Below are 26,593 nucleotides of genomic sequence, written 5' to 3' on the forward strand. Positions count from 1 at the left end.
ACTTGACCTTTTAAACTCTGAGTCTTTGAATTTCCTTTGAAAATATTTTTTCTTTGACTTATTTCATCTCCTTGTTCATTCATTCCTTCAACAGATATCTCTTGCATGTCTAGTATGTGCCACATAGTGCACACTCTCTCCCTTCTACTTTTCTTCACTCTTCTTCTGGAGAGTTAGAGATGTTGACTCCAAGTCTTTCTTGTAGGTCAAAGTTTGTGACTCTTTAGATGGGTTAAGTCAGAGATTACAGGGTGTCCTCTACAAGGGCAGGGACCATAATTTTTTTTAATTCTAATTTGTTATATATGACAGTAGAATGTCTTACCATTCATATTACACATATAAAGCACAATTTTTCATGCTCTATATGCAAAGTATATCACATCATTTGCATATTTATACATGTACTTAGGGTAATCATATCCATCTCATTCCACCATCTTTTTAACCCCCATACCCCCTCCCTTCCCCTTCTACCCCTTTGCCCTATCTAAAGTTCATCTAATCCTCCCATGCTCCCCCTCCCAACCCTACTATGAATCAGCCTCCTTATATCAGTGAAAACATTTGGCATTTGGTTTTTTTGTGATTGGCTAACTTCACTCAGCATTATATTCTCCGGCTTCATCAATTTACCTGCAAACCATGATTTTATTCTCTTTTATTGCTAATACATGTTTGTACTCACTAGCACATTCATGAGCTGTCACATACCTGGTAGCCAGTTAGCTTTTTATCTTCCAATAATAGAAAGAACAGATTTTGAGACAAATGAGTATTATAAAACATTTAACCCCTCTCTACTTATATACTAAGTTACCAAGACTCTGTGTGTTTGAGGGCTGGAGAGTGGGAAGTAATACTTTACATACTTGTCAATGAACCCTCTTTTTAATCTTTACTTAACACCAATGAAGCCTCTGCAGAACAAATATAAGAAAAGTTTCAGGTGTTGAGGTGAGTGAAGCAGTTGAAAGACAGGAAGAATATTCCAAAACTTGTACACAGGTTTATTGATCTCCTCCCATATTCCAAGAAATGTGCCTGATACAGGGCCTTTATCATCTAGAGAAACACTTGTTTCTTCGCTTATGGGGTTTTCCATCTAGTAGGGAAACCAGCCTTGAGCAAGACCACAGAAAACACATCTATAGGTTCCACACAATTGCCTGGGGCTCAGCCAGGGAGTGGCTTGCAGAATCTTCTCTGTAGACTGCTGACCCTGTTGTATAAACATGATGATGAATCAGGGAATAGTGGGGCAGGGAGAAACGCCCTAGCTGCATTTTGCCTTTGAATGTAATTATGATATTAACCTCGTGCTGCTAGTTATTCTTCTTCAAGAAACAAAAATTAATGAAATGTGTTTTTATTAAGAGAGCAAAAGATTGGATATGGACTGTATGTCAGAGACCATTTAAATATCTTGCAGTCGATCATCAGGGGCACATATCAAAGAGAAAACGTTTAGCTGTTTTTTAGCAAATTCACTAATATGACTTCCATATGAATTGTAATCATTTGCTAGTTTGAAATGAAGAGTTCCTCTTATAAGCTAATTACTAAGCAGAAGTGATTACTGATATGTAAGGGTAGAAAATAGAAATAAGAATTGGTGAGTTATAGCCATACTTGTCAGACTCCTTGAATTAATTATTTGATCATTTAAATGCTGTAAAGATGTATATCAAGGGGGTTAAAAATGATCCATTGAAAAACCAGTAAGTCAATTATAAAGTCTTCTCTGGCAAATTAATAATTTGAGGTCTCTTTCTCCCCCTTCACCCCTTTCAGCTTGTCAAAATTCCCAAAAGTGATCCCCTCAATGAAGTACATAACTTTAACTTCTATTTGTCAAATGTGGGCAAAGACAACCCTCAGGGCAGCTTTGACTGCATCCAGCAAACATTCTCCAGGTAAGTACTTTTCAAGGTATACTGAAGGGAAAATTTTTATTTACGAGAGTTTTAAAAAAATTAATTAAATACACATTAGTCATTCCATAAATATTTATAGAATTGAATTGCAGAGCTAAGCACACTTACACACTTAAATTTATATTTTTCACTGGAATACAATCACAAAAATTCTTAGATTCTTGCCCTGGATAAGGGTGGATTTTAAGGTTAAAAAAAAAAAATGTTGCCTTATAAAATAAGAGTTTTTAAATAAAAATAATTTTGAAGATTTTTTTATAAAGGTTTTATTCATTACATTTTAGTAAGAGTGTCTAATACTGTATTTAATGTTTATACTCAGTGGAATAGGCACTTTTCCTGGTTAAAAAATAAATTAATTAAAAATGGAGAGAGGAAGACAAGAATGCATACCCACCCCAGAGTACCACAAGCTCTTATCTGCTTAGATCCTCTGGAAACAATAAGATACTTGTTTTGCTTTACTTTACTTTGGTTGTTCCTGATTCAAGAATGGGCCTTTGGGCCTCCACAGAGACAAGGAACATTGGGGGTTGTCCTTTCTTTGAGGTGTGAGGCTTTAACAGTATCAGTCCATCCTTGTGGCTCATGAGTGCAGTTGCAGTACTTGAAACTGTGTAAGTACTTGCTGTCCATGCAAAAAGGGAGAAAAGTTGTGACTCAAGCAGGAACAGAAGGCAGTGATACAAAATAAGACATGTTACTGAAAGAGTTCTAAATTTCTCTTCTCATTTAAAATGACTAAATCTTTTTTTTTAACCTTAATATGTTGCTTTCCCTGAGTATATTTTAATTTTTTCCTTTCTGAAAATTACTCCCCCTAAACATGTTTTTGATATCAATTGCATGAATTATAGATCATCATAGCCTATTCTATACTGTTCAATTTGATGGCTACATGTAGCTGTTTACATTTCAATTGGTAAAAGTGAGGATGAGGTAATATTTACATTTCCATTGTTCATTCTTTTTTAACTAAAAATGCAAGTTTAATATCATCATTCACAAAGGTAATGAAAGGATTTATAAAAAAGTATTATTTTGGAGATTATGGGTTATAGGGAGCAATATGAGGACATAAATTTAAAGGCAGCTGAATGACTATGATCTTCTCTCAATTCTTTCTCTTTTTTTCATTCTTTTTATTAGTTGCACATGACAATACAATGATCTTGACATATCATACATTTGAAACAATTGGGTATAATTTCTCATTTTTCTAAGTGTACAGGTTGCAGAATCACATTGGTTATACAGACATGTATATACATACAACAATACTAGTGTCTATTTTATTCTGCTGCCCTTCCTATCCCCCCCCACTCTCCCTGTCCCCCTCACCCCCTCCCCTCCCCTCCCATCACTTCTCTCTACCTCCATTGTTCATTCTTACTGATTGCCTTTTACCAGCTCAAAAACCACATTTGACTATCCTAGGGACAGCATAGATATAGTACATTTCTACCACTGCAGAAAGTTTTGTGGGACAGCCCTGTGATATGTGTAGTATCACCAAGTACAAGGGTCCTATCTGAGAAGTGAGTTTGGGTGCTTATTTTTCATAGTGGGATCATGTAAGCCAACCCCTTCACTTAATAGGTGAGCTACCCAAGGCACACAGCTGGTTAGTTAGTGACTGGACAAAAGGGAAACCAAGTCCCAACTCCTAGTGCAGTATTCTTTAGACAACACAGGCCACACTAGACTCATTGTGATGCCATCATCTGTGATGCTTGTATTTTATTAAAATAGGACATTTTGACATCAGATTGAACTCTGTGTCCCCTTGGGTTCTGATTAAGGAATTTAATCCCTTCTTCAAAACTGGTCTTATCATAAAAAGGAATATGGTCTCACTCTTAGATCATAAATAACCCTTCATGTTTACTTCTACTTATTTGGAGAAAGATTTAAGGTCAATTATTAAACTATCCAACATGCATCAAAAGAATAGAAACAGTTGTGAGAAAATTGGGGCAACTATATTAGTATCCATTCAGTGATTCAAGGAGCATTGTAAAATGATGTGGTATGGAAATAAATTGAAATCCCATTGTGAAAATAAGTAAGCACCCAAACTCACTTCTCAGACTGGAAGCAAATTTATCCATAATATGGCTCCTTCCTTTCTATTTAATATTTTCCCCGTGCATCTTGTCTCTCCTATAATAGTGCAAGCTCTTCATGTGTCCTTTTTCTAGTTTCTTAGTGTCAGCTGGGTTCAAAATGAATGCCCAGCAAATTGATCTTCAACCAATATGGATTAACTAGTCTCTTTCCTGATCTATTTTTTTTTAACCTTCCAAACCTCACTTCTCTCATATACAAAATGGATGAGACTTCGTAATCTAAATTACCTTTCAAAACCTCCTTAAATCTTTCTATTCACAAGCTTAGTGAAAATATATAGTTTGGAGCACTCGGCATACAGTAATATCTACTCAAGTACAGGAAGCAGTGAGCTAAGCCAAAGAATGATGAACAGAACATTTATACACATATGTCCAAGTGTATGATTTCCAAGGTAGCTCAGTTAAGAAAGGACCAATAAAGAATTTTATCTAGAGGACCCTCTGACTTACAGGGATTGGCACCTGTTTTCACGTAAAAATCTGTTCCTTGACCTTGAATGATATAAGCAGTAACTTAATTATGATTGGCAATAGGTTCAGCTTACTCTATGTGAATCACTTAGCAGATAACAGGGAGAGATGTTAAAACACAAACTTCCTGCCATCAGACCTTCAGTATACTACAGTTGTTTCCTCTCTATCTAGCCCCTCCATCCTGCCTCCCCTGAGGGTTATACCTCCTTGTCCTCTTTCACTGGCTTTTCAGCTCACGTCTGTCTTACTAAAAGAGAAAATAGAAAGCCAAAACAACCTCCCTTACATTTACTTCTTGACACAAAGTCTGGCTTCGGCCCCCACCATTCCACTAAAACATACCCCAAGAGGGCTGTGACCTCCTTGGCCCTAAACCCAGTGGATACTTACAGGTTCCTTATTATTCTGACTTATGGCTAGCATTTCATTTCATATGGCCACTCTCCTGTTTGAAGTACTCCATTAAAATGGCTTCCATGATATAGTACTTTTCTGTTTTCCTCTTTAGCTATGTTTTTTTCAGTCTCATGAGGTCTCTCCCGGCCCTTGCTTAAATAATAATATTCTTCACAGCTGGTTCTCTTCTGATACCCCTTCTGGCCTTCATTCTGTCGCTGTCTTCAACACTGAATTCATTTCTCTTCCAATGGTATCCCTAACCCACCCTTCTTTTGAGTTCAGTGTCTCAGTAAAGAGCAGCTCTATATACCAAGTAATCTGGCATGATCTTTAATGTCTTATTCTCTCTAATCACTGACCAAATCCTGTCAATCCTGTATTCTCACTATCTCTGGATTCTTGATACCCTTCTGTGTTTTTCCCTGCCCTACTCTGGTTCAGGCTATCACCTCCTGCCTGTAGTTCTTTAGTAGCCTTAAATGGTCTCAGCTTTCATTCTTGCATCCTTCTTGCTTCCCATCAATTCTCCATCCAGATTGATCTTCCTATAATACAAATGAGGTATTTTCTCTGTTTTCAACCTGGTGTTTTTGAAATAAGTCCAATATCCATAAATCCCCCAAAGCCCTACGTGATCTATTTCTCATTCTCTCTTCAGTCTCATGGTAATTGTCCTTTCTTAGCTCTCTGTGGCCAAACTGAAAGCCTTCTTATTTGCCTTGGGCTGACGCAGGTTGTTTTATTCTCCTAGAACACTTTTGTCCTTCATCCCCCTTATCTAGTCATCTTTCTTTCTTTTTTTTTTTAAACTTTTTATTCTAACTAATTATATATAACAGAAGAATGCATTTCTAGTCATCTTTCTAATCAGCTCAGATATCAAGTGAAATGCCTCTCCAGAGGGTCCCCTGCTTCCTGGAATTGTTCACACTGTGTTGCAATTTCTAGTTTACTTATTCTTATCACCCATTAGAGAGCTCCTTGAATGAAGGACCATGTTTGTCAAGTCCTTGTCACAGACTCCGCCTCTCATGTTGCCTGGCATACAGTTCCTGCCCAATAAATATTTATGAGATGAAAGAACTAATTTTTTAAAAAAGCATTTGTAAATACAGTTATTAGCAATTTACAAAATTTTAATCAACACTTATTTCTTAGTATCATCATATAACAAAGTTATTTTCAATTCAGTTTGGACATAAAGGATCAGAGCTAGAGTGTTATTTTCATTACTTTTATATTCCAATTTATAATATTTTCTTTTAAAACCCCAGTTATAACTATTACCAAGATTCCCCTATATTAGCATATTACTTTGAAACAAAGCTGTCTTGGCCAATGTTAATATTTGTGTTGTTCCAATAAGAATTTTTAAAATATTTCTGCAAAAAATAATTTTCCCTGTATTTTCTTTAATATTTGTTATATAGAGATTTAACAAGGTAGTAAATGTAAATTCTACAAATTTGGGGGAAGTTTAGTCTTATAATGCAAAAGTAAGCTCTGATGTTAGCCTTAAAATTAATACCTTATTAAAAATAAAAAGAATTATGGTTTGTTTTATCCAGTCATCTGTAAAGCATTCACATTATAGTTCCACTAAAATTAAATTTTTAAACATTTCTCATGTTGGTGATAGGTAATTTTTGAAATAGTTGATTATTAAATGAAAGTAGAACTGTAGTGTTCATTAAGACTTTGGTCTTCACTCCAAATAGTTTTTGTTTTAAAAAATTCATGGATTTGGTCTCTGAGAGCTCATTTTACCCTTTCTGTATAGAACATGGAAAAAATGTGATATGAAATGAAGAAGAGGAACTTAAATATTTTAAATAATTTTTACATTTAAAATTAATATTAGTTGTTTTAGAATTGCAAATTTATTTGGGCTGCTGTTGTTGGGATAATAAAAATCTTGCTTACCTTTATTGTACAAAATAAGGGTCATCTCTGACAAAGCCACTGTCTTACTTGACAGCTCTGGAGCCTCCCAGCTCAATTGCCTGGGATTTATACAAGATAAAATTACAGTGTGTGCAACAAATGACTCATATCAGATGACAAGAGAAAGAATGACCCAGGCAGAGGAGGAATCCCGCAACCGAAGCACAAAAGTTATCAAACCCGGTGGACCATATGTAGGTTTGTATAGATATCTTTCTTCTTCTTGCTGATTGATTGGAGTAATTCAAGATCACTGTAGGTAAATGTGGGTAATATTAATTTAATGAAAACACAAACTAGTTTTCAGAACATTTTGTATAACGTGGTCAAAGAAAGGTCATCTGTTATCTTCAGACTGCTAGTTAGTTGAATAACATATTTTAAAGTTTTATGACTTTACTGAATCCAGAATCCTCTGTTGCCTAATTATTATTATTTTACAGTACTGGGTTCTGATCAGTGGTACCGTTGTGTTTTCTTTGTCATTGGATGATGTAATTTCTATGATGGACAGTATAGTTCTTGTTTTGCACTTTTGTAGGGATTTTTTTTTTTTTTAACAGTAAAAGCTATTTTGAACTTCTGAGTTGCTGACCTCACTGTTGCAGATTTTTCTTGTATTTTCAGAGGATCTTTAAACAATGAGGAATTTTTATTACAAGACTATAAAATGTGCTTATGGCAAAGCATTATAGCAAAGCATTAGGGTGATGACTCTTTGGTACCACAATTATGATCCTCATACTCATCTATCCATTAATTAAGAGCCTGTACCATGCCCATCGCCTTTATCATTAGCTCACTCAAATATGCATCAGATTGAAAGGAAGTAAGATCAGACCAGCAAGATGAGTCTTCTTTATGAGCAGTGCCTTGAACAACTTTGAGGAGTCATTCACAGTGACTATTAACAGTTGTAGAATGATCAAGAGTGAAGATGAGCTTTTTGAGTCCTTGGTGGGTTTCATAATGCAAGTCATCATAGTAAATGATGAAAGGATATTAACTTAGAAATTTACATTCTAATAAAAATAGTCTCTTGAAGAGTCAATTCCTTAATCAACATCTTTCCAGGTTTGATATAATTCTACTTCTGTATTTTTCTATAGCTGATCCAGCTATAATACATTCAACTTCTAAAGGCTCCACTAGTGACTCTAATAAGTATTTCTTTGGAATAAGGCCAATGCTCCTGGGACTTGGTGCTTAGCTTAGATACATTTAGTTTGGTTTAACAACAATTCATGGCTTCCCCAGGTATATATACCCATGGGGCTGGGTTCCATGCCTAGTAAGTTACCAACAATGAGACTTTTATACCTTCCCTTTCCTACTGAGTGAGGTAACAACTTCCAGCCTCCTTTCATTCTCCTTTCTTCTCATAAGTGACTTAATTAGCTTTCTGTGCTAGTAGGCTAAATCTCAAGCTATTTTTAAGATGCACAAGATCTCTCATTACATTTAAGTACTAACTATGAATTATCTGCCTGCTTGAAAGTGTTGTTTGATTCTGTCCCATACCAACGTTTTATAAACAGTGAGGCAAATTGATGTGTATGACAAAAGAATAGAAGACTCAAATCATGAAAATGATTTTTCCCCTCCCAATATAACTAGCTGAAAACTCTCACCTTGATTTATTTCAAAACTTGAAAATCATCAATGATTACATAGATTGGTCAGGTGTTTACTTATAACTTATACAACAAAATTTTCAACACCCCAAATCCCAAAGACCATACACTTCCTAATGGGATTAGGAATTTTAGAACTCACAGGATTTCTTGTAAGCATTGCAAATAATTTATATACATTTGGGGTAACTATACGAAATTTGAGCTTACTAAAATTTATGTATGAAGCATTCTATCTCCCCATTCTAAGAAGGGCTATCCTCCCCTCTGTGCCCTGCAGTGATCTCTGCCAGCCCAAATGTCCTATTCAGCCTCATCCTGTTTGCTTTGTCCTCAGTGCCCCGGCACTGACTGTCATAGCACAGTGTTCTTCCTTGACCTTAATATTGTCATTAACCTTTGCATCCTTTTATTCTCTAGATCACATGATCCCAGATCCTTTTAACTTTTCTTAATATGGCCCATATCCCCACCCTTTAATTACTTTTAGTGTTCCCCTCTGGCCTGCCTCCAATTCTTCACCTCAGAGTTCAAAACTGGACATACTGCTCTTAATAAAAGTCTAATCAATTTTGAAGACTCTAGTATCCTAATTGGATTGTCTGTTGTTTGTTTTTGTTTTTTTACTGTACTTAGTTTTGTCAAGTTTTGATCTTTTGCATTTAACTGTATCCATTGCCACTTCTTTTCCACATGTTTCTTTCCAACTAAGCAGCTTGGTTTGTATCTTCCTGCTTTTTTCTGAATCTCAGAAGTATCCAATTAATTTTGTTCTTCAAAATATATTACCCAGCACTTACTGAGTGCTTTCCCTCACCCTCCTTAATTTCAGTGGGTTAACACATATTTGAATGAATAGAGAAATCATTTAGCACAAGGTATCAGCTAGCGCTTTACCTGTGGTTACTCATCTGAGTCTCATGATCACTCTAGGAAGTAGGTTATGATTATCTCTCCATTTTACACATCTAGTTGTTGGGCTCAGCAAATAGCAAATGATATAGGCATGGCCTCGTGAACATGTTCTCTTCCTAAAACAGCAGGACATGCCCCTTTAGTTCATAATTGACTATACCATGTAAAATGACACCAAAAGCTCACCTATGCTGCCTCAGTACCTGCAGAACCAGGTTTCCTTCAGCAGTGTCAGCCTGGGTGGAGGCAAATGAGAACAATGCTGTCCTGCTGTGGTACAGTGGTGGCATGATGCCACACCAGGCCTCTCACAGCTGAACTAGGGCACAAACCCAGCTTATGGGATAGAGACTGTGCTCTTAGAGGTCCAAGGTCACCTGGCCTAATCACCGGGAATATGAGCTCCTGCAACCCTTTTGTGAGCTGAACAAAGCAAAACCTATTTGCCTAGAGAGGAGCAGAGCAACTTTAATCTAGAAAACAATACTTTTATTTCTTGAGTGACATTTTCAGTTCTAGTCATGACATTTATGTCAAGGTAAACATTACTGTATTTGTCTAAGAAAAAAATCACTAGTCACCCTGACTTCTGTTTTACCAGTATCTTAAGTCTACTTATAACTTACAACCTAAATTCTGGACTTTTATGAATTGCAAATCTTTATATGTACTAATATTTATTTGGGAATTTAAAATAACAATTAATATTATTTCTAAGATTCTATTTGAAACTTTCCCTCACCCTCCTTAATTTCAATGAGTTAACACATATTTGAATGACTAGAGAAATCATTTAGCATTTTAATTTTCTCAAATATTAAAGAGGTATTTGAACCAGATAATATCTAAAGTCTTTTATAGTTTTAACATTTTGTGCCTATTGAGCATTTATTTATTTATTTATTTATTAAATAAACCTTTTGAAAAAGTGATCACAAATGCCAAATGGTGGGTATGGATTCCATTGCAGTGGATTATGTATTTAATCATAACCCAGGCCGTGTCATCAGCACAACCCTGCTGATGTTTTTCAAGCCTCAGGTCTGTATTGCCAGGGTTTTTGGTCAGGTTCCTTAGACCAGAAAAGCAACTTCAGAAGATGGCTACAGTCCCTCCTCTCTTTCTGATGGACTGCTTTAACCTCTCTCTTTCAGATTGTTTACTCAGAGCCAATAGATTGAGGGAGAAACACTTTTACCATCGCATAAGAAAGGGAAGAGTTAGAAGTGGACTCCTTGTTATGAAACAACGACTCAGATATAGTCCCAGATTGCCCAGCCCTGTTGGTACCACTGCTGCTGTTTATAAAGGAGCCTAGGGAATTGATTAGCAGTTGGGTCTGGAAAGAGAATTAGATTTTTCCCATAGGCTTTATTAGAAGGGCTTTTCTGAGGCAAATATTAAAAATAAAAATAAAGCCATTCTGCCCACTTTAAACCTGACATTTTCTTGCTTTTTTCTTCTTCTTCTTCTTTTTTTTTTTTTTTTTTTTTTTTAGCTTCTCAATTCTCTAAATATTTCTATCACCAATGTTTTCCTCATCTGTAACCTGTCTTTTCTTAAACCCAAGGTCTTCCTCCTGGTTGTATAGCACAGGAGGAATGAGGAGGCAGCAAGCAAGTGATCAGTGCAATTCAGTGACCCAGTGTATCTGGGTTGTTCTTTCAAGCATTTGAAAAAAAAAAAAAAAAAAATGGGTTACGGCTTGACTGTCTAAAAGAAAAAGGAGATAAAAAGTGAAGTGCATGTATTGGGGGTGAGGGATCCAGAGGGAGATGACAGCCTGTCACTAGGCCCAGCTCTGTTTTTTCCCTGACCAGATTCTCATTTCCCATTAAACATCATACCTATTCCCCTCTTAGGGGAGTGTTAGCCTCCCTTATTTATTTCTGCCTGATTCTGGGAAGGTGGGGTTAAACCCATAGACCTTGGAACCCCTCTGAGGCCAAGGAGCAGAGACAAAGAGAGGTTCAGAGGAAGTGGGGAAGCTGGAGCACAGCAGCAGTGCTCTCACTTTGTTTTTATTTTTATTTGCCTTGCTGGCTTGAATTCATTCCAAATGATCCATCAGTCAGCTTGGTTTGGAAAGGAGTGAAACAGGTTTCTTTCTTTTGCAAGACTTGGCAAGTGTGGAATTTATAGCATTTCCTATATTTTTATGACCCCAATCCTAATTTTTTTCTCACAAATTCATGTTAAATTTTCAAAGAATGGTAATGTTAACACTATTACAACTGAGAAATGTCAGGTTGGAAAGTTTGAGTTTAAAATTTCATTTTAGAAATTTCAGTGTGTCCACAGACTATCAGTACTGGAGAATAGTAATAATTCCCATATGGCAATATGGGAAAATATAGCTCTGTTGATTCCTACTCCTCTGTTTATTTGCTGTCTTGTTCTCATTCACTCTGTTATCAAACACTGATTCATAATCTGCTGGTAGAGAAAACAACCATAGTCCTGCCCTCATGGAGTTAACAATCTAATATGGACCAACAGCAAAACAAAGAAGTACAATGAGAAAATTTGGGTGTCAATCATAGAAAATCCCATATGCTAAGTGAGCACTTCACCATTTGAGCATATCTCACTGAAAGCCTCAGATACCTCATCTGCGAAATGGGGGCAATGTTCACCTTTTCAGATTACTGAAAGATCTAATGATATAATGTTTATGAAGCTATTAGCATACTGTCCTCACATAACTGATGCCTGGTAAATATTAGGTCCCTTTGCATCTTACATTGATCCAGCTGTCTCTAAATTTCAAAAAAAGAAAATAAAGAAATCAGATCTATCTCCAAAACTCCAAGTAGTTTAATAGTTTTTCATATCATTAGACACAGTCTCCTTAATGGTGAGTTCCTTTGTTGTGCAGTACTTTGATCTGATATTTGCAATCAGTTATGTCTGAATAGTAAAGAAATAGCCTAGCTGATAGAGGTTTCCAGAGAATATTTCTCCTTTTCCTCTTTCTTGAGATAGGATGGTGTCAAGCAACTGCCAAGCATGGGGAGCCCAACATGGACAGAGTTACTCTTCATTAGAACTGATTCACCCTAGGCCACAGCTCATGAAAATTGCTGTAATTATTCATTGTTTCTAGTTGTTAGTCCCGTTCCTAATGTAATTGCCCCACATTGTACATTATTACTAGTTCTTCCCCCACTTTTAACCAGAGGGCTTGGAGTTGGGCTTAATGTGATCTAAAGGATCTGAAAGATTCTAACTCATAAATCATAAAAGGAGGGTCTTATACATTTCATGCTACTTTCTGTCCCTTCAAAAGGAATGATTACCAGGGTCTTCGGTAACCAGTCATCTCTGGGTAGCTTCGCACATACACGTAGTATCATGTCAGCCCACACATTTTCTACAAAGTAGCCATTTGCCAAGTGTCAGTGTTCAGTCCAAACAGAAAATGGGTTACCCACATGAATGGCCCTGGTCCATTAGGCAATGGCGTGAAGGCCTCCTTTGTACCATTTTCCATTCCTCCAACCATCATCCATCCGTTCCTTTAGTCCCAGCTCACAGAGGACAGATCTGTTTGCCTCTCTGAGATTGTTTAGTTTGTGGGTTGGTTGATTTTATTTATTGGTTGGTGTTTTCTTTTTGTTTGTTTCTTGTTGTTATTGTTTTGATTTTTTACTTGTAGAATTTGTTATGACTTTTTGAAAAAGAATATCATTACTAGATCCCTGGTGGATGTTGACTCCCCTCTCAAGGCTTCTGAATCTGTGAAATTATTAGTCACCCAGGTTAGCCAAGAATGTGCTCTTAGTGAGATTGGACAGGTTTTTCTCCTATTACCGTGTTCACTGTATTCCTTTCTGCTGTTCAGAAATGTCATATAATATGCAGATTTAAGTTCTATAAATTGGACAGGTAAGCATGGGAATTATTATGAAAAACCTACAATCTAAAAATTTCTAGTCTGTTACATTTGTGTCTATAATTATTATCCATGTGTAGCCTAGTAGCCAAATAACTATAATACGTATTTATTTCAAAAAATGATTTCATCAAAAGAAGTCCTAATTTTAGGTCATTTATTTAGAATACTTTTTGTTTGCAGGTCTCTGTAAACTAAAAAGTGAAATAAAGTGACCTTTATTTCTTCCAGAAATGAAAAAGTACCTAAATCTGAGTTGTGGAACCCAAAATGCTCATTATATTATAACCCTCAAACATGTAACATTGTCATTTCCACTGGGCTTTAGGGAAAAGAGTGCAAATTCGGAAAGCACCTCAAGCCATCTCAGATGCAGTGCCGGAGAGGAAAAGGTCAACCCCCATGAACCCTGCAAATACAATTCGAAAGACTCATGGCAGCAGCAGTGTTTCTCAGCGGCCATACAGAGACAGGGTGATTCACTTACTGGCACTAAAGACCTACAAGAAACCTGAGCTCCTGGCTAGACTACAGAAAGATGGAGTGAATCAAAAGGACAAGAACTCCCTGGGAGCAATTCTGCAACAGGTGAGGGCATCTAGGGAGAGGTCCTTCCGTATAACTTCTTGTTGAGAAGTTCACTAAGAAGGTTTATTATCATTTAATCTTGTTATTATTGTAATAGAGAAATTCAGAGTAATTTGATCAATGGTGTATGAAATATATAATTGCCTAATATTAAGTTAAATCATCTTTTTTAAGCATTTAGTCAAAAACTAATTGAAATGTGGGCTTATATTCATGTGTATCAAACAAATTTTACCATAAAATTCCATTAAGAGTAGGCAAGGGGCTGGGGTTGTGGCTCAGAGGTAGAGTGCTCGCCTAGCATACATGAGGCACTGGGTTCAATCCTCAGCACTATATAAAAATAAAGATATTGTGTCCACCTATAACTAAAAAATAAATATTTTTTAAAAAAGAATAGGCAAGAAGTTCTCTTCTGCCTTTAGTCTCAAATCACCTAAACTTTTGCCTTAATTTTCATTTGTTTATGTATAGGTAAAGTTATACAGTGTATTTTGTGGTCTTTGGTAAAAGCCAGAATATTTTTGCCACTACATAATTTAGAATGTCTCCTGCCTTGAATACTACTTGCTACCCTCACTGCCCTGCCTTTTTCTGCCACCAAGTGTGCCAATGTCAGTCCGATGTCTGCATTAAATTATGTGTTAATACTCTAAGCAGTATTAGCTGTGATGAGTTCAGTATATACTCTGAGCAGTATTAGCTGTGATGAGTATAATAATAAGTATATTATTAAGTATAATAATAATTATTATTATTATTATAAATTATTATAAATATTTATTATTATAAATAAATAATTTATTATTATAAATATTATTATTATATTAAGTATAATAATAAGCCATTCTTTTAAATTAAGTCAATAGTTTGTCAGATTGTTAATTTCCTGTATTTTTCATACTGGCTTCAGATCCACCATAAATGTGATCCATCTCTGTTTTTTCTAAAGCAATAACATTTCCAAATTTAAGTTGTTCTTAAATTCCATCATTTAATACATTTCTTATATTCAAGATATAATACTACATGTTATAAAAGAGAAAAACCATCAACTCCAGTTCAGGATTAGCCATCCCCCTATACACCTCTGTCTGCCTCAAGGATCTTTATTAAACCCACTGAACATATTTTAGAAACAATTTAAATCCATATATCCCATAGAAGGTTTAAGAGCTCCAAAGAAAGGATGAAAGAAAAAATGAGGATGAGAGTGTGTGTTCAGTCTTACATTTGAGGAAGTGAAAATCAGGTTACATTTGATAAAATACTTGGTACTTGCACCTCCAGAAAGGTTATGGATTACTTTCTAGGTTAATGGATGGAGAGGGAAAAATAATGGCAGAAGGGGTTCTCATAGAGGCCAATCATAGTTGTATGGTCATATGTATGTAGATAGATATATCTAAAAATGTAGATATACTTGACCTCTGAGCAATTGGGACATAGAGTTATTAGGATTGGTTGGTAGAATCTAATGTAAAGACTCATCCTTCCTGTATATTAGAATACTCCAGGGAGCTTTTTTTAAAATGCCAGTGCCAGAATTCCACCCTATAGCAACGAATCCAAGGGTCTGAAAATAGGGCCTGGGCACTGATATTGCATAAAACTCTTGAGAAATCTAATGTATGATATGGGCTGAAAACATAGATACAAGGGCTACTTACATCTATCATTTGGGGGGCATTTGCTATGTGCTAGGCAATTCACTTGTGCAATCTCATTTAATCCTCAGAAGGAAGTTAGCAAAAGCATATTTAGAATTTTTACTTAAAACAATTACCCCCATGTTTCTTTTCCTGAACACTCCTGATAGCTAACATAAAATGACTTGTGCACCAATGAAACTAAAAGTAAGCATGAAAGAGAAAGGGAAAAAAAATAACAAAATACTTAAATCATTCAAAAATTGGTTGGTCTGTCCCAGAGAAGCCAGCTGGCAAACAAGTGGCCTAAAATGATCAGTCATGGTTTTTCTTTGTCAATAAAGATATCTGCTGATTCGTTGCTTATATAGTTGTTTTTTGTACCCTGTAAACATTAATTCATCAAAGTAATAGCTTTCTAAGGTAAACTAAGCTGCTAGCACCTAGTGAAATTTAAAAGCTTGTACCTGAATTTTAAAATGCTTGACATCCATCAGGAAATCTGGATTGTTACTAAAATGGTATATATTTATAAAGCTTTTTCTTAGAATGATGGTTTTCCTGGAGAAAAAATAAATTTTAGAAATCAGAAAAGCAACTAGATAAATCTGAATAATGTTCTTCTTAAGCTTAACATTTGGCTATTTGGCTCAAGCTTAACATTCATTTATTCTACTCATTTTAAGTATAATTGGCCTTCCGTATCTACTGGTTCCATATCTACAAATTCAACCAACTGTGTATCAAAAATATTCAAAATAAAATTACATCTGTACTGAACATACATACTTTTTCCTTGCCTTTATATGCTAAACAATACAGCATAACAACTATTTAATAGCTTATCCATTATATTAAATATAATAAGTAATTTAGAGATTATTTACAGTATATGGGAGAATACTAAAAATCTATACCACTTTATATAAAGAACTTGAGCACCCAAGGATTTTGATATCTATGGGGGTCTCAGAACCAATTCCTGTGGATACTAAGGCATGTCTGTATCTGGAATGTGCTAGGTACTGTTCTAAATATTGGAATCCCAAAATGACTCCGACAGATGATCCCTGCCCTTCTGGAGTATATTTGGACAATTTCAGGAAGAACAGGGAGTTTGGAGGCTCTGGGAAAGAGACCTGCTACTTCCAGCAGGGAGTTCAGGGAACCTTTCTGGGCAAAAGACAGGAACAAGAGTCAGTACTCCTGAGGAAGAGAAGGTTTGGTGTGTTCAGGGTAGAACAGAGAAGAGGATACAGAGACCAAATTTCAGAGGACTTTTTATGGTCATAGGTGAGGAGCTCAGATTTCTTTTGAGTGAGGAAGGAAACCACTATAAAACTTTACTCAAGAATATGCTGTAATCTATTTATACTTTCAATAAGGCCACTCAGACTTCTGTGGCAAGAATGGCTTGGGCAGGGGGAGGGGTGAAAAAAGAGGATAGAGGTGGGGGTGGAGGTTCAGGCAAAAGCTGAAGAGAAAGATTACTTACATAAGCCTGCTACAGAAATCCAGATATGAAGAGTTAGTGGCTTGGTCTGGTGGGAATGGTGGAGATATTTTATCAGATTAGATATATTTTGTAATAAGACTTGCTAAGGGCCTTGGTGCTAGGAAAGAGTGAGGGAAAGAATGGAATCTGTGATTATAACTAGGCTTTTGTCTAGAATAGCTGAATAGATATTCAACCCCTGACTGAGATAGGAAGGGATGGAAAAGGAACAGGTATAAAGTGGTGTGGAGTGGTGGTCAGAAATTCTGTCTTACATCGATTCTCTTTGAAAGATGTCCAGGTAATTGCACATGAATAGGTAATTATATACAAGGGTCTGGTGTTCAGAGAACATTTGAGTTTAGAGCCATGAATTAACAGCATATAAAGAGGGCATTGAAAGTCAGTGGACTAACGTCATCTTAGAAGGAGATAAAGATAATGAAGACAACAGGTCAGAAGGCAGACACTGAGCATTCCATCCTATAGAGCAGTGAACAAAGGGGACTTAAGAAAGAAAAGGTGCTGCAGGAGGAGAAAGAAGGGTAAGAATGTCCTAGTACAGAAGCCTAGAGAAGGGATTCTGTGGGGTGGGTGTTGGCATGTGTAGTGCCAAGGATAGTAGAAAATCAAGGGACTATTATATTTTTTCCACTTAAGACACTTCTGATAGTATGTATTCTATGTTAATTTATTTGCAAATTTGAATTTTCAGATAAGTGTGCTGTGTTCCAGTTTATACCAACTTTAATATTAGATTACTATTCAGCTAAGCTATGAGAAAAGCATAAACTATGCTTGATAGTTCTTTTAAAAGACACACTAAAAAGTCAAGTTATTTATAAAGAACATATCCAAAGTAAGTGACAGGCAGGAGTATCTTGTTCCTAGCCTTAAAAGTTACTTTTGGTTTGGCACCTGAAACCATGCATTTGTGTAGTTAATGGATTATAGGCCTTGACACTCTAGGAATTGTAGTTAAGGGATAGGAAAAGATTACATTTGGGGATAAACCATTTGGCTAATAACAGTTATTTGGGTTTTTCTTTAGTTTATATTTCCGTTTATCGGTTTGGGGGAATTTTAAGGACTGGGTTCTTCAGGAGACCTGGCAGATAAAGGAGCAAGCTTGGTTATTTTAAAAAAAAAAAAAAAGACATGGTTATCAGAATTGATACAATTTATAAAGGCAGTTTCTGTTGCTAGCTGAAAGGACACTTTTGTAACCCATTTGGACACTGTTTTCTTCTTAATACAAGTGATGGAGGATTTTTTTCTTGTGGTGCTGGGGATTTAACCCAGGGCCTCACGCTTGCTAGGCCAGAATTTTACCACTGAGCTCATCCCCAGCTTTGGTCAAGGCTTTTTATTATGACTCAAAAGTAATGGAGTTAATAACAGGAAGTAAATGATGATGATATAACTGCTTTAGATTCCTAGAAAACTTTATTTAAAATTTGTTTCCCCCATTTTTTTCCCCTAATGTGTGCTTACTATATGATTGGAAATTTAACAGTTCAGTAGCCACCCAGGAAAAAAACATTCAGCTCAGCTTATAAAGTTTTAATTCCTTCTGTTTTCTTTTCTTTCTTTCTTTTTTTTAACCTTCTCAAAATGAAGTTTTGAAATAAGGATGATGAAGAAAGAACAGCATTTTTTAAGATCTGGCATGTACAAAGTAGCAGTCCCTTTGTGGTCAATTGGTTTAATTATTTTTAATATAAATCCTGAAGATTACCTTTTTTAGCAAAAATATCTAATGATCTGTCTTTACACCACACATTAGGTAGCCAATCTGAATCCAAAAGACCTCTCCTATACTTTAAAGGATTATGTGTTTAAGGAGCTGCAGCGAGACTGGCCAGGATACAATGAAACAGACAGACGGTTATTGGAATCAGTGCTCTCTAGGTAAGCTTTTTCCTTTTACTTATTTATTTTTTAATAATACAAATAATTATTTTGGTCACTGTTATTTTAGTGTTGAGGTGGGAAAGAAAAGCAAGGTTGAACTTTCTATCATGAACATTTTAAAGTTCTCTTTAATTACCTGGAACATGTGTGTCCTTTACAGAAAACTAAATTCATCTCAGAATTCTGCTGGCCCCAGCCGTTCAGAATCTCCCATATGTTCTAGTAGAGATTCTGCATCCTCTCCTCAGGTATGTCATAAAATTATAAAACCACAGAATTGACATGGACCTCAGGGGACAGCTAGTCAGGTCCTCTGATTTGTAAGTGAGGGAAATGAGGCCCAGAGACCGCACAGGTTGCCTTCGTAAAGCCACCCAGCTGGTTCATGGCCAAGCTCAGCCTAGAACTCAGGTCTCGGCTCTCATTCCAGAAGTGTCCCCTCTGTGCAGCACTACTGGTCAGATTACTTAACACACATACCTTGCTTTCCATTTTTAAAGTTTACATTTTGTTGTAACATTATCTACTTTCTAATTTGGTCACTAGAAGACTTATCTAGTTCCATTTAATTCACAGATTGTATGGAAAATTAAAGATATTTAATTTTGTCTGAAACATTTTCTAGAAAAATATTCTTGGGGAAAATGTATTTATAATAAGCAAATAATTTTTAAAATTATGTCTTTCTCATATATGTGTTATCTTAATATTCTTTTCAGTGGGTTCTAATCAAAATACTCTATTCCAGTTTAGAATTCCCCTGAGAGACATAGCCCATCCCAGAAAAGGTTGGGCAAGCCCTGGGCAGCGCCGGAGTCCCAGCTTTCTGGTTCTCAGCTCACCAGCTAGCACTGAAACTTCCTGAGAGAGTGAGTTCTCAAGGAGAATTTCAGTGTCCAGACACATTGGACAGACAGTGGGAAGACCTCCCCACCTCCTATTGCAGACACAGGGTTCTCTTTCTCCTCTCTTTCCCCACCCTGCAAGACCCTGCTCCCATATGGGCTCCCATGTGTAGATGTGTAGAAAAAAATAAGCTTGCCCTGGGCAAAAGGCTATTCATACCACAGAAAATGTTAGAAACCTATTGTGAAGGATGCAAGGGGGGTGGGGGAGAGCATTTACATCCTTGCATATATATTGTGTGTGGAAGCCTCATTTTTTAAAATATTTTTTAGTCATTGATGGACCTGTATTTAATTTATTTATTTATATGTGGTGCCGAGAATTGAACCCAGGGCCTCACACATGCCAGGCAAGTGCTCTACCACTGAGCCACTACCCCAGCCCCTGAAAGCCTCACTTTAATGCCAACTACTAAAAAGCTACTTCTACTCTGATCAGATTACATACCAAGTACCAAGTAAATGGTACTGAACTGAAATAAATTAGTGGGTTTATTATCTATTATTTTCTTTCAAGCTAAAATATAAGCTATAACATTACATTTAAACATAAAAATAGACTTACGTTTTATACTTTTTGAGCTTCAATACTATTGCTACTGCTAGATTAAACTAATATTAGCATGATTTTTAAAGTATTTCATAATTTTAATAGATCAGTTATGAATTTCCAGTTACCAGTTTAGAATATGATGAAGAGACATGTAAAATTTTAAAAATTAAATAGCTTTTTAGCAATGACAGAGATACTTAGAGAAATTACCCTGAAAGTGCTAGCTGTACTCACTCTAAAACAGATGAAATGATAAATGATAGCCAAAATATTCATAACTGGAGCATTTTAGAACATTAGAGATTAAAAGGGCATGGGCATCTTCCCTTTTACCTGAACTTGTTAGTTCTCAGTCAAATGGTAAAAATTGCTTTCTCTTCTTATTTACTAGAACTGGACTAATGTGGAGGGTGGCTGTCTCTATTTAATAGTGGTCTAATCCTCATAAATCAGCATAGTCTCTTAGGAACTTAGAATAAGACTGCATAGACAAAAATAATTGAGTATCTCCGTAAAATATGTATTTGCCAGGTTCTGCTTTTGACATTAGACATTTAAATTTGTTTTCCTATTGGTTTGGTTTGGGGGTTGTCATAGGGTTTGTTTTGTTTTTGCTTAAATTTGGAGAAGGGTTAGTATGAATAAGAATACTCAGTTGTTTAACCAATTATATATAATATATATATATAGTGAATTTATTGGATTTTATTGCAAACCAGCTCACTTTTTTCCTTCCCCCTCCCTCCAGAAACGACCTGTGGATTCAGAGTTTATTGATCCTTTAGTGAATAAAAAAGCTCGAATATCTCACCTGACAAATAGAGTACAGCCAACATTAAATGATCATTTGAATCCCACCAGTGACAAATCTGCTGCAGGTCTCCCGCCACCCCCTGCAGCTGCTGCCATCCCCACCCCTCCACCGCTGCCTTCAACTCACCTGCCTGTCTCAAATCCTCCTCAGACTGTAAATTCTAACTCCAATTCCCCTAGCACTCCAGAAGGCCGGGGGACTCAAGACCTACCCGTTGACAGTTTTAGTCAAAATGGTAGTATCTATGAGGACCAGCAAGACAAATATACCTCTAGGACTTCTCTGGAAACCTTACCCCCTGGTTCAGTTCTACTAAAGTGTCCAAAGCCTATGGAAGAAAACTATTCAATGTCTCACAAAAAGTCCAAAAAGAAGTCTAAGAAACACAAGGAAAAGGACCAAATAAAAAAGCATGACATTGAGACTATTGAGGAGAAGGAGGAAGATGTTCAAAGAGAAGAAATTGCCAAGCTGAGTAACTCCAGTCCAAATTCCAATGAAGGTATAAATGAACTGAAGAACATACTATTCACAAATCTGAAATTATACTGCTTATAATTAATAATGTTCTTTAAGCAAATCACCTTCTGTTTAATTATTGATCTTAATATTGCACTTTTTTTTTTTTTTGGTACCTGGGATTGAACCCAGGAGCATTTAACCACTGAGCCCCATCTACAGCCCTTTTTATTTTTGAGTCAGGGTCTCAGTAAGTTGTTTAGGGCCTTGCTAAGTTGCTGATGCTGGCTTTGAACTCATGATCCTCCTGCCTCAGCCTCCTGAGTCACTGGGATTATAGGCATGCACTGCACCATCATACCCAGCTAACTTTGCACTTTAAAGCAGATTTTTTTCCTTAATTTTATACTGTCATTTTTAGGTTCTTTTTCATCAACTGTTACACATAATTTCCATATTTGTTAGTAAGATAATGGCATTTGAAAGTGACCCTGTCATCCTCCAGAACCTCCTTTTAGTTGTTGATGGACCTTTGTTTTTTTTTTTAATATTTATTTAAATATTCATTTTTTCCTTTCTCAGAGAAATGGGGGGTCACCCCTGCTTTAATTAATTTTAGCATAAGGGAAATGTCATTATACAACAGGCAAGGTAAAATTATATTTGCAGATCTATAACATCATCTTCATTTGCAGTGAAAGCAGTTTGCCTTTTACAAGGCTATTAGCTATTATTAGCTAGATAGACATTAAGTTTTTTATCTTTTGATGGGGAGGTTGTTTTCACCCTTGAAGTTCTGTTTTAGAAAGCTAATATCTATAGTTATTCATAAAATTAACCTGATCAGGCTTTAGGAAACTTAAAAACCAATATCTAGAGACCTGAGAAGCTTAAAATAACTCTACCTCTAAAGAAAGTTAAGCAGTAGACAGACTGCTTACCTAAGGCATACTTATTTTGAAAATCTAATGACAAATTTAGATTTTTCTTACTCACAAAAATTATCTTCTAAATTTAATGTCTTGCATGCCAGCACATAAAAGATCCAAATCTGTCATTTAGCATCACTGCCTGTTTTAAACCCAGATGTAACTGACCATTTTACCACAACAGAAAAGCCCTGATTGTTTCCTTTTAGTGGTACTTCAAAAGGAGTTGTAGAATACAATTGCACAGTGACTTGTTTACCTGGATTGTGTATACTGAATGGCAAAACATATCTGTTGAAATATTTAGATCAAGTTGTACTATAGAATGGCCTGAGAGGTAGGCATAAGCTTTTTTCCCCTCCAACACTCTTGTCTTTGAATTTGTCAGGTAAGGAAAAGTCACGGAGGAGTAAAACTACATGCTCAAAGTTAATGAGCCAGGTTCCCAGGCATACTCCACTCTCCACGTTCCCCACCCCCAATGGGTGATCCTAAGACACTGCCTAGTGCCAGTTGGACTGGATTCCAGTGTGCTGAGACCTACAGCACAGTCTTGAGTATTCTCAGACTTTGAGACCTGAAAGGCAGACCTGGTCTCTTTGCATCCTTCCCCAAGGGTATGCAGAAATGCCTTTCAGAGCAAGTGGGATCCTCAAACCAAGGGAAGATCTGACCCACATCCTCTATATCTGCTGGGATTTCTCTGGTGTCTGTGGCAAGGGAAAGTGTACTGCACTTGATGCTGTCCCTTGAAGACTCAGGCTGTTGTACAAACATATGCTTCTGTACCCAAGCTTGAATCAAATGTGTGTAGCTAAACAATTATCATAGCTCTATGCAATTTATTTAGTGTACTTTGCCCTTCAAAATATATGCATTTATTTTATAATGAACATACATGTTTTGCCAACAGATTAGGGTTTGAGTTATTTACTTAACTATACTTTGAATGATTAAAAAAATTACCCCAATGAGAAGTCCAAGCATAGCCCCTAGAAATTGTACATTTAAATAAACAGAATACTGAGCACTTATATACTTTAACTGCATAGTCATGAGTGACTAGGACTTTTTTTTTTCCTTTGGTTCTAATAATAATGATCTGTTTCATATTATGAGGAACAAAGATAGAATATAAATCAACATTCAATAATACCTTATTTTAAACTGATGGGGAAACTTCCTACCCAATTCTACTGACTGCATATAAGAAAGGGGAGCAATAAAAATACAGTGACCAAAGCAGTCTGCTACCTGACTTTATTGTCTCATCTGCCTTGTTTGAATCCTATGAAAAGTAGATGTTGATGTAAAATTTGTATCTCCCATTGTCTGGCTGCATCTGCCACCACAATCTTTGAATTGCTGGGCAGATGCCACAACTGTTGTTGAAAGAATAGAAGAGTGACCTTGGGTTAAGATGGAATTCCTTTATTGTGCAGACACTGCAGTAGCCAGGGTGCTTTAAATGCCTGGCGTGGGTTCTGCTGGCGCTGGTCATAGGGCCTCTATTGTTCGTGTTCAATTGTATTCCTTGCTCACTGTTGCTTATTGAGATGGAAGAATAGAATTTGAGGAAAAGTGTTCCAGATGTTTCTAATCTATTTTAGAATTACAGGCATTTGATAACCATGCTGGTTGATGAACGCTCTGATTTTTTTTCTTTTTCTTTCATAGGAGTTAAAGCGGGTTGCACTGCCTCCATGGAGCCTTCTTCAACAATTGAACTCCCAGATTATTTGATGTAAGTTCATCTGTCTGCCAATGGAGAGAGCTGTTTAATTTTAGAAAGTTTGCAAATTCTTTTTCCCATAATTTGCAAATCAAAAAAGTAAGAAATTCTAGAAATAGAGTCCTGGAGCCACCCCTGCAATTGAAAAGCTGCCATTAAGCCTGCTTGTCCCAAATCCACCCTTGTCTGCATGAGCAGGTTGTGCCTCCCCCTGCTCTGAGCTGTGTTCATTGGCCTTAAGTATAGAGAAGCCTGTCCTTTGTTCCAGGGCCAGGCCAAGCTTTTGATTATGGAAGATTTCAGGGATCTGACTCTTCAAGCTGACAGTCTGTCAGTGCACAGCCATTCACTCAAGCCCCCCAAAGGGATGGTATATTATTGACAAAGTGCTGGAACCTCTGCACTTAATAATACAAATACAGATAAGTTGGGTTTTGTTTAAACAATTTTCTGCCCTCAAATTAAGAGAATAGTAAAATTAGGTCATTTCACTTTAGTATCAGTTATGTTTTTCTTGTTATGACAACAAGTTGCAAAACAGTAAGCCAGGGACATTTTTGTAACTGGTTATCACAGAAATTGTAACGTGGACACATAATTCTAGCTTTTTTACAGAATAAAAGGCTTCTGTAAGGAGAAAATAATTAAGTTGCAAGAGCCTGGAAAAATGAGAGTGAAAGAGCAAAGAGATCTGACTGCAGATAGCTTTGAAAATGAACAAATGTGCAAAATAACTTGAATGTAGAATGGAGAAAATAGCATCTAGGCTGTATGAACATTTTTGCCCCTATTAGTGGCATCTAATGGTGGATAAAGTTAAGCTATACAGGTTAGCCTTGCTGATTTCCAGAGGAGAGAACATTTTAGATTTGAAGTGTGTTGTTTCTGCTTAACAGTAGTCTGAAAGCTATACTTATTGGGGAGTGAGACCACATGAAATCATAATGCTGGTTATCATCTCTTAACTAACAGGAGCCTGAGAAACTGTGCTGAGTACTCTGTCATCTGAGGCAGTGTGTGGTTTCAAAGTTCTGTGGGGGAACCCTTAAAAGTAACCACCTCTGAGTGACCCAGGAAGGTCTACAGCCAGGCTTCCCAGACAGCTCCTGGCTCCACTGCTTGGAGTTGGGGGGGGGGGGGGGGTCCTCTCTCTAACTGCAAACCCACTCCTCCTTAAAAGTCTTCTGAAAGTTGTCCCCTCTAGGATGCTGCTTGAATGATCTGTGATGGATTTTGAATCCCTCTTTTATCATAGTGAAAAATACTCGTTATGTATGATGAAATCATGTGGGGAGACTCAAAAATATTCTAAACTTTCCCCATGGATTCAAATCTGTTGCTGTGTTTTGCCAACCTAATTAGTTAATTCTATATATAAAAAGCTTTTTTAGGTTACTGTTCCTACCTCAGTGCATCTCTATGTTAATCACATTTCCAGTGCTCTGATTTATGCTTGATTTATTTAGATAAAAGCAACTTATTTTAACAACAAAAAAAATTGTTTTCATATAAATATAGCAAATTATCTAAAAGTAATGAGAAAATTACCCAAAACACAGAACTTAAGTTGCCTCTTAAGAAAATCAAAAGAACTTAGTATAAAACCTAAATGATTAGCCTTTGAATAATTCATACTTAACTACAATGTTACTAATTTTTATTTTTTTTTATTTTTAATTTTTTATTGTGGGTTGTTCAAAACATTACAAATTTCTTGACATATCATATTCCACACTTTGATTCAAGTGGGTTATGAACTCCCACCTTCACCCCATACACAGATTGCAGAATCACATCAGTTACACATCCATTGATTTACATATTGCCATACTAGTGTCTGTTGTGCTCCGCTGCCTTTCCCATCCTCCACCCTCCCCCCTCCCCACCTCTCCCCTCCCCTCCCCTCCTCTCTCTCTACCCCCTCCACTGTATAACCCTGAGGGTCTCCTTCCATTACCATGCAATTTCCCTTCTCTCTCCCTTTCCCTCCCACCTCTCATCCCTGCTAAATGTTAATCTTCTTCTCCTGCTCTTCGTCCCTACTCTGATCTTAGTTACTCTCCTTATATCAAAGAAGACATTTGGCATTTGTTTTTTAGGGATTGGCTAGCTTCACTTAGCATAATCTGCTCTAATGCCATCCATTTCCCTGTAAATTCTATGATTTTGTCATTTTTTAATGCAGAGTAATACTCCATTGTGTATAAATGCCACATTTTTTTTAT

At 36.5% G+C, this 26,593-nt stretch overlaps 1 protein-coding gene across 1 annotated transcript in view; it reads left to right on the forward strand.

The window, feature by feature from the left end:
• Ell2 (elongation factor for RNA polymerase II 2) overlaps positions 1-26,593 on the forward strand; it is a 73,019-nt gene that overhangs the window by 39,006 nt on the left and 7,420 nt on the right. The window contains exons 3-9 of the mRNA XM_027927744.2: positions 1,795-1,916; positions 6,921-7,084; positions 13,659-13,918; positions 18,849-18,973; positions 19,137-19,224; positions 21,183-21,750; positions 24,314-24,380. Of these exons, the coding sequence (XP_027783545.2) occupies positions 1,795-1,916; positions 6,921-7,084; positions 13,659-13,918; positions 18,849-18,973; positions 19,137-19,224; positions 21,183-21,750; positions 24,314-24,380 (1,394 nt within the window). The remainder of the gene's footprint in view (positions 1-1,794; positions 1,917-6,920; positions 7,085-13,658; positions 13,919-18,848; positions 18,974-19,136; positions 19,225-21,182; positions 21,751-24,313; positions 24,381-26,593) is intronic.

This window comes from Marmota flaviventris, chromosome 5 (assembly GCF_047511675.1).
Source record: "Marmota flaviventris isolate mMarFla1 chromosome 5, mMarFla1.hap1, whole genome shotgun sequence".
Taxonomy (NCBI): Eukaryota; Metazoa; Chordata; class Mammalia; order Rodentia; family Sciuridae; genus Marmota; species Marmota flaviventris.